This window comes from Heptranchias perlo, chromosome 17 (assembly GCF_035084215.1).
Source record: "Heptranchias perlo isolate sHepPer1 chromosome 17, sHepPer1.hap1, whole genome shotgun sequence".
NCBI lineage: Eukaryota > Metazoa > Chordata > Chondrichthyes > Hexanchiformes > Hexanchidae > Heptranchias > Heptranchias perlo.
Genome location: NC_090341.1, coordinates 12,700,847 through 12,709,850, shown reverse-complemented (window position 1 = coordinate 12,709,850; position 9,004 = coordinate 12,700,847). Strand labels below are relative to the sequence as shown.

Sequence of the window (9,004 nt, the reverse complement as noted above, 5' to 3'; positions counted from 1 at the left end):
ATATCTTCTGATACCCTAACCAAACAAAAATCTATTGATCTCAAGTCTGGAAAATTTGAATTGACACAGCAACAACAGACTTCTGGGGGAGAGAGTTCCAGATTCCCACTAGCCTTTGTGTGGAAAAAATGCTTCCTGGTTTTACTCCATATGTTTTTATATTTAAGGGTGCACATCATAGAATCATAAAATGTTACGGCACAGAAGGTGGCCATTCGGCCCATCATGTCTGTGGCGGCCGAAAAAGAGCTATCCAGCTTAATCCCACTTTCCAGCACTTGGTCCGTAGCCCTGTGGGTTCTGGCACTTCAGGTGCTCATCCAAGTACTTTTTAAATGAGTTGAGGGTTTCTGCCTCTATCTCCCTTTCAGGCAGTGAGTTCCAGGCCCCCACCACTCTCTGGGTGAAAAAAATTCTCCTCAGCTCCCCTCTAATCCATCCACCAATTACTTTAAATCTATACCACCGGTCACTGACCCCTCTGCTAAGGGAAATAGGTCCTCCCCATCCACTCTATCTAGTCCCATCATAATTTTATAAACCTCAATTAAATCTCCCTTCAGCCTCCTTTGTTCCAAAGAAAACAATCCCAGCCTATCCAATCTTTTAGAATCATAGACTCATAGAATGGTTACAGCACAGGAGGAGGCCATTCAGCCCATCGAGCCCACACCAGCTCTATGCAAGAGCAATCCAGTAGTCCCACTCCCCCACCCTATCTCCGTAGCCCTGCAAATTTATAGAATTTTCTCATAGCTAAAATTCTCCAGCCCTGGCAACATCCTCCTAAATCTCCTCTGCACCCTCTCCAGTGCAATCACATCTTTCCTGTAATGTGGTGACCAGAACCGTACGCAGTACTCAAGCTGTGGCCTAACTAGAGTTTAATACTGTTCCAGCACAACCTCCCTGCTCTTATATTCCATGCCTTGGCTAATAAAGGAAAGTATCCCGTATGCCTTTTTAACCACCTTATCTACTTGTCCTGCTACCTTCAGGGATCTGTGGACATGCACTCCAAGGTCCCTCTCTTCCTCTACATCTCTCAGTATCCTCCCATTTATTGTGTATTCCCTTGCCTTGTTTGCCATCCCCAAATGCATTACCTCACACTTCTCTGGATTGAATTCCATTTGCCACTTTTCTGCCCACCTGACCAGTCCATTGATATCTTCCTGCAGTCTACAGCTTTCCTCCTCACTATCAACCGCACTGCCAATTGTTGTATCATCTGCAAACGTCTTATTCATGCCCCCTACATTTAAGTCCAAATCATTAATATATACCACAAAAAGCAAGGGACCTCGTACTGAGCCCTGGGGCACCCCACTGGAAACAGCCTTCCAGTCACAAAAACACCCGTCGACCGTTACCCTTCGCTTCCAGCCACTGAGTCAATTTTGGATCCAACTTGCCACTTTCCCTTGGATCCCATGGGCTTTTACTTTTTTGACCAGTCTGCCTTGAGGGACCTTGTCAAAAGCCATGCTAAAATCCATGTACACTACATCAAACACGTTACCCTCATCAACCCTCCTTTGTTAACGGCTCAAAAAAATTTTTTACTTGTGATTTTTAAAAACCATATCAATGATGAGTAGCTCTCGACAGCCCTGTTCCAATTTCTGTAATTTTGATTACGGTGACAAAATAATGGATTGCAGTTTTTAATGTGTTGCATGAACTCTGAGGGCTGACTAGCCACTGATAAGAACGAACTGCGACCGACAATTTTCTCTGTGTTTACTCAAACCTTTTCCTAAGTGGTTATTTAGTTATTAAGCCCACGACCTTGCAGATCAAGTCCTCGATTTGCTTCCACCTCTCAGTCATGGAAATACAACGTCTGTCACATTCAACCTACAATGTCCCGCCTTTGAACCACTCTCATTGGACGGATAATGTCAATCAGTTGATTACCGATTGGGGGAAGTCAAGGCCCTGGAAGAGAGTGGATCCGATCGAGAGTAGGGACACAGGAGCCTTGGGATAAGAGGCATCTAGCAATCGGGACTTTAGAGGTAAGGAGACTACGGACAGCAATCGGAACGGTTGCCTCAGAAATGAAGTGTGTTTGGATACCAAAAAGAAGCAATTTAAAACAAAAACTGAGATTTTTTTGAGGGGGGGAACTCTAATCTGTTCTTTCTTTCACAGATGCCGTTGAACCCAAAGCTTTCTCAGGTACAAGCCTGTAATGTCCTTGGGTGAGGACCTAGACAGGGTAGGACGCCTAATGAAAAAGGTTTGATGCACATTTTATGATTTTTTTTTACTTTGAGGTGATTGGCAAAAGAAACAGAGGGGAGATGAGAATTTGTTTTTTGTACACAGCGACTTGTTACGATCTGGAATGCACTGCCTGAAAGGGAAGTAATAGTGACTGTCAAAAGGGAATTGGATATGTACTTGAAAAGGAAATATTTACAGGGATATGGTGAAAGGGGTGGGGGAGGAGACTAATTGGATAGCTCTTTCAAAGAGACGGAGGCAGGATGGGCCAAATGGACATATCTGGCCATTCCTTCATCATCGCTGGGTCAAAACCCTGTAACTCCCTACCTAACAGCACTGTGGGAGAACCTTCACCACACGGACTGCAGCGGTTCAAGAAGGCGGCTCACCACCACCTTCTCAAGGGTAATTAGGGATGGGCAGTAAATGCTGGCCTTGCCAGCGATGCCCACATCCCATGAATGAATTTAAAAAATGGCCTCCTTCTGTGCTGTAAGATTCTGATTCTATAATCAGGTATCACTGCTAGGTTTCTTCTGTACAGTTGTGTTTTTTTCTTTCAAGTCTCATGTCAGTTGGAGTAAGGGTTACTCATTTTGGTCTAAAAATGATACCTGTTTTGATTTATTTCACTCGGAAAAAGTAAGGATAGTCCTCTGTATTAAATAGATTTGCAATCTGCCCTGCTTTTTTAGATCATAGATGTCACACTTAATCATTTCACCAAGCTGACAGTCTTGATTATAAGGGGAACAGCACCTGTCAGACTGCCAGATATCTGTCCTCATTAATGGCAAATTTATAATATAGCGCCAGCAGCAAGAAAACACCTCCCTGAGGTACTGGTAGGTCTGGCCGTGCTTCTGGCGTCTTTACTTTCCATTTGTAACCAGCACCTAATTCATGCACACAATGCATATGCAACAAGTGCTACAATGTGCCGGTGTGTCATACCACAAAATTGAGAAACTGTAGACACCCAACTACATTAATATTATGGTTTGTGGCTAGTTGTCTGAGCACCATACCTTCTCCATTGGTTGCAGAAGATCCATGCAAGCCTTGGAATGCAAGACATTTTACTAGACTATACGGGTGGACAATGCTGCTCAGCCTACTGGTAGCCCCAGACTATAGTGGACCCTGTCAGTCATTCCAATTCCATTGCCATTGGGGATAACATTATTTCTGTAGCAGCCTTGAAAACCACCTCTTTTGGTGGTGTATGGACCCTCTGGAGATAGCAGCAGTATCTTGTTTACTTGACCATATGTGAGAGTGTGGATAGTGCTTTGAGTCTTTGGATTCTGCCACTATAAGCCCCTGTATCATCATTTATAGTAAAGTTGTACTGTACCCTCTAGTTTTAAGTTCACATGAAGCCTTAAAAATTGTGTTCCTAGAATTTATCTGTTAGTTCACAAGTTATATTTACTGACCAAGGTTAGATCTATATACCTGTTGAAATGATGAGTTGTGGTTTATTAACAGTGAAGCAGAGCTGTGTTAGAAACAGATGTAGCCATGTTTATAACAGACAAACAGTAAATCTATTGAAACTAATGAATCTGTGTTTACTTATGAGAATCATAGAATCATAGAATGGTTACAGCACAGAAGGAGGACTTCCTTGTACATTGAGTTACTTCCCCGCAAAAACTTGCAGGGCTATGGAGAAAGAGCAGGGAAGTGGATCTATTTGGATAGCTCTTTCAAAGAGCTGGCACAGGCACGACGGGCCAAATGGCCTCCTTCTGTGCTGTATCATTCTATGATTCTATGTATACAAAAAGTCTCAGTGAAAGTATATTTGATATGACAAATCTGCCTTTTCCATAATTCTTTTCCTTTCTTCTATTTGAATAGTATGAAGTTTAATTACATGCAGAACGTAAAGAGACTGATTGACTAAAGAGTGAAATGTTAACAAGTGTAATGGCTATGATCCTGACTAAAGCAGTAATCGTTCTGCTCTGCGTGTGCACTTTGACCCTGGGACGTCTACTGAAACAGGCAAAATCTCCAATTATATTCAATAAGCCATTTATAACGGTGTGGAATGCTCCTACGGCAGCCTGTCAATCCATGTTCGGCATTGATCTCAATCTGGGAATGTTTGACATAATTGCAAACCAAAATGACTCCTTTATGGGGCAAAAAGTCACCATCTTTTATTATGATAAACTGGGCTATTACCCGTATTACACTGAAAGTGGGGTTTCTGTAAATGGGGGTGTCCCACAGAATGCCAGTTTGAAAGATCACCTTGCAAAGGCTCAAATAGATGTGGAAAAACTAATACCACTGAAAAACTTTGATGGGTTGTCTGTCATTGACTGGGAGGCCTGGAGGCCCACCTGGATAAGGGACTGGGATCAGAAAGATATCTACCGTGAGAAATCGAAAGAGCTAGTCCAAAAGAGGCATCCTGACTGGCCTAAGAGTCAGGTGGTCAAGCTAGCACGAAATGAGTATGAACAAGCTGCCAGAGATTTCATGGGACAGACATTGAAGATGGCAAAAGGCCTTAGGCCTTGGGGCATGTGGGGTTATTATGGTTTTCCCTGTTGCTATAACGATGTCTTTTCCAAAAATTACACTGGAGAATGTCCGAATATCGAGATGAAGAGGAACGATCGTCTGATGTGGCTCTGGAAGGAAAGTATTGCCTTATATCCAAGCATCTACCTGAACGTTCAGCTTCGATCAACAGAGAATGCATACAAGTTTGTTCATTATCGAATCAAAGAGGGCCTCCGGCTTGCTCAAATGGGAGCAAATTACAGTTTGCCAGTCTTGCCATATGCTCAGATTATATACGCCAAAAGCATGGACTTCCTGACCCAGGTAAATGATGTGGTTTTCAGCTCTCTAGAAAGGCACTCATGTGAGGGGTGATTCCATGGTCCCAAGCTCCCAGTGGGGAGCTGCACTTGCAGGTCGGAAAATTGGTCAGTAATGTTGTAGCCCATTATCCACCCACGCTCTCTGGGAGCACAGGATTGCAGGATCACTCCTATAATCCCATAAACGCAGGTGACTGAATCCAAAGTGGCACAGTAGCCCAGGGTAGCAAAGTCTGAGTGAGACTTCAAATACTGTGTGTTTCTGAAAAGAAATTTAAAGGATCCCCAAAAGCAATATGCAACTGAGCCAAACAGACAAGAAAGTTCCTAGGTTCAATTCTCAGTCTGCTGTGAGATAGTTGATCTCAATTGGGCACCACATTGGTCTCAGTGCCTCTGGTCTAGGAGAAGGAAATCATCAAGGGTTCCTGTGCATAATTGCTATCCATTAATCCTGATGGAAATTGTGTAAATATGGACAACAACAAGCTGGGTTGTGATACCCTCCACGTTGGATAGTCTGCCCAAACTCACTGTCGAAACTCAATATGAAAATGTTTTCTAATAGTTAGCTGTGGTAAATTGTTGAAAGACAGGAATTGCTGTGAAAGGGTGAAAGAGAAAGCTAGGAACACAAGGCTGAGAGAGGTGGTGTAAATGAATATAACACTAAATATAATTAAGGTTTTTTTTGAACAGAAGTTTATTTTGCATCCTTCATTAAGCCTCGCCACAGAAATCTAATCTAATCACCATAGCAGAAAACATACCGGGCAAACTGTTGGGTTTAGAGGCTGTGACAGAACCCAGGCCGATAGCCTGGGATGGAGGCGAGACCAGAACCCCAACTAGTAATATCACAGCTTTGCCTTTTTTTCATTTTTCAGATTGACTTGGTCCACACAATTGGAGAGAGTGCAGCGATGGGAGCTGCGGGGATTGTCCTTTGGGGGAAGTCAGATTATGCCCACTCTCAGGTAAAATGTGTCATTTGGTCATTTTGTTACAACTGTAATGAAATATCAGAGCACTTACACTTCAGTGAAGTTCCATAACTTCAAGGCTTATAACTCCACTTTACAAATACATTTTTATTGAGAAACAAAGGTGAAGGGCCAATGTTGATAGTATAGGACACCAGAGTTGAAGAAAATTAAGAAAAGTTAATCAAGAATTAATGATTAACTCAATAACCTGAGGATTATAGGAAGATTTAGTAAAGATTGCCACAATTTTGAGGCCCTGGGAAAGAGATTAGAATGGAGGACAGTGCAAAAAGTGAGCCTTGATTTCAACACAGAGAGGATCTAACTAGAAGGAAGACGTATAGGGCTGCACATTTAGATATTCTAATATAAACAGAATGTTTTCTTTTCTCTCTTCCCCATTCTATATGCACACTATTCTCAGCAGGAAGACTAAGATTACATGGATTACCTTTCAGACATAGCAATGGATGGAGGGCATGGGGCTTACATCCATGGCCAATTGACCAGGAGGTGCTATTACCTGGTACAGAAAAGGCTTTCTACCCTCCCTTAACACCCCTCCGCAGTTATAAAAAGAAGCGTGCAATCAAAATTTTAAAAGCAATGTGGTGTACCATCACGGTATAGAATAAAATGATTCAGAATCCAAGTTCACTGTACCGTTGCCTGCATAATGATTCCTCAGCCTCCACTACGCTATTGGGGTATTGAGGGGGAAGGAAAATAAATTTTAAAAAGCAGGTAATATAATTAATGAAAGTTTTGTTTCCTGTTTAGGAATCTTGCCTTGCTATGAAAGCATACATCAGTGGGATTCTGGGTCACTATATTGTTAACGTAACAAATGCTGCGATGATCTGCAGTCAGTCGTTGTGCACAAGCCATGGCAGATGTGTGCGAACAAGCAAAGATGCCCATGATTATCTGCACCTAAACCCAGACTCCTTTACAGTGAAACTGAACCCTTCAGTCAAAGGCTCAGCATTCTTCCTGCGGGGACAGATGGCTGAGGAAGACATGAGAGAAATGGCTGGCAGGTTTCAGTGCCAGTGCTACAGCGGATGGACAGGAGCAAACTGCGAGATCGCAAAGGGATAGAACAGTGACGCAATGTAACTTTTGGTCTGGACTTAAAAAGTGAACAAACACTAACCTGCAACCTACTTTATATTTTCAGGGGTGGGTTAATTCTGCTGATTTTGTTTTCTCTGGTATCATTACATTAAACTTTATACACAATGAATATCCAATAAAGCATTTTGCACACAGTTACTGACCTTTTCACATGACGTTGATTGTATTTTTTTTTAGTTTTGTGTTTCAATCTGGTCAATAAAATGGGATCTATTTTTATTTGTTGTTTTCGAAGCACACTGGCTTTATTCCCTACATATCCTATCTGGAAGGTGATGATTCATTGTAGTGTGGTTCCTCAAGCTCCAACAGCCCATCTGCTACGTTGTCCAAATGGCTGTTCTTCATGTGTGAGCCCTGCTCTATTGACGCTTAGATTTTCCAATCGATATTAACACTGGTGTTAACCTGTTTAAAATGAATGAGTCAACACTAGCATTAAAACAACGCCAATCATTATATCTAGGGTTGAGTTGCAGTGGGCTATTCTTACAGCCTGATTCTATCCTCAGCAGACAATCGTACGTGCGGATTGTCCACGACGGTAGTGATCAAAAGTAGCAGTTTTGGCTGATTTTTAAAAAAATTATAATACCCCTATCGTCCCAGCTTGGAGTATTGTGGCTAATTTTGGGCACCACACTTTAGGAAGGATGTCAAGGCCTTAGAGAAGGTGCAGAGGAGATTTACTAGAATGGTACCAGGGATGAAAGAGTTCAGTTATGTGGAGAAACTAGAAAAACTAGGGTTGTTCTCCTTAGAGCAGAGAAGGTTAAGAGGAGATTTGATAGAGGTGTTCAAAATCATGAAGGGTTTTGATAGAGTAAATAAGCAGAAACTGTTTCCAGTGGCAGAAGGGTCGGTAACCAGAGGACACAGATTTAAGGTGATTAGCAAAAGAACCAGAGGCGACATGAGGAAAAAAATGTTCACGCAGCGAATTGTTATGATCAGGAATGCACTGCCTGAAAGTGGTGGAAGCAGATTCAATAATAACTTTTAAAAGGGAATTGGATAAATATTTGAAGGGGAAAAAATTGCAGGGCTATGGGGAAAGGGCAGGGGTGTGGGACTAATTGGATAGCTCTTTCAAAAAGCCGGCACTTTCACAATGGGCTGAAGGGCCTCCCTCTGTGTTGTATCATTCTTTATCCTATCGCCATCCAGCTAAGATAAGCTAACGATCGAGGAATCAAACCTGAAATCTTTCTGGTCTGTGTAGCTCAGTGTCCTGTCAGATGATGCATTCACCATAAGTAAGCAGCAATCTTAGCAACTTGTGTTTATCATATTTTGGAAATTATACAGCACAGTAGTGCAGAAAGAAACCCCACAGTGTCTCAACACAGGTTTTATAAACATATTTAGTAAATATCTGACCGAAAGGGTAAATGGAATGAAAAGAACATTTTTTTAAATCAGCTTTTTACAGAAACAGTATGAATTTATGTTTCTCCCCCATAATTTCTGTGCAAACAAGACTCCGTCTGTTTTTTCTCTCCAGTCTACTTGGCCTCTCCATGCTACATTCCATTGGCAGCCTGGTAACCTAATCCCAGCCCTCTGCCAATGCTGCAAACTGGTCATAAAGTTAGCAGCTTATCACTGGTTGATTTTTTTTCACCCACCTGCCTAACCCAGTGGTGTGGAGATGCCGGTGATGAGGCCAAATGTTATGACCCAATCACTCCCCAGTTGAGATCAGCTAAATCGGGATATACTGAGATGAAATCTGGGATCTGACCATGACTCACTGAGCCATTAGGGAGCTTCAGAAATTAGAATCTATGAAAACAGTGC

The 9,004-nt window shown here is 42.3% G+C and overlaps 1 protein-coding gene across 3 annotated transcripts; it reads left to right on the top strand.

Moving 5' to 3' along the window:
* The first annotated feature begins 1,913 nt into the window (after window positions 1–1,913).
* Window positions 1,914–7,352, top strand: LOC137334064 (hyaluronidase-like). Of its 3 annotated transcripts, none has more exons than XM_067998512.1 (5): window positions 1,914–2,021; window positions 2,158–2,245; window positions 4,102–5,082; window positions 5,969–6,058; window positions 6,848–7,352. In XM_067998512.1, the coding sequence occupies exons 3-5, from the start codon at window positions 4,156–4,158 to the stop codon at window positions 7,166–7,168; spliced, it is 1,338 nt and encodes a 445-aa protein (XP_067854613.1). In that variant the 5' UTR covers window positions 1,914–2,021; window positions 2,158–2,245; window positions 4,102–4,155; the 3' UTR covers window positions 7,169–7,352. The 3 variants fall into 3 exon arrangements, with proteins under 3 accessions (XP_067854613.1, XP_067854617.1, XP_067854614.1); XM_067998513.1 differs by lacking the exon at window positions 1,914–2,021 and adding an exon at window positions 2,048–2,068; XM_067998516.1 differs by lacking the exon at window positions 2,158–2,245 and having other exon boundaries at window positions 1,924–2,021.
* The last annotated feature ends 1,652 nt before the right edge of the window (window positions 7,353–9,004 follow it).

Coding starts and splice junctions, on each gene's coding strand:
- LOC137334064 (XM_067998512.1), top strand. CDS start 4,156: ATGTTAACAAGTGTAATGGCTATGATCCTGACTAAAGCAGTAATCGTT. Junction 5,083..5,968: donor GCATGGACTTCCTGACCCAG/GTAAATGATGTG, acceptor TTCATTTTTCAG/ATTGACTTGGTCCACACAAT. Junction 6,059..6,847: donor CAGATTATGCCCACTCTCAG/GTAAAATGTGTC, acceptor TTTCCTGTTTAG/GAATCTTGCCTTGCTATGAA.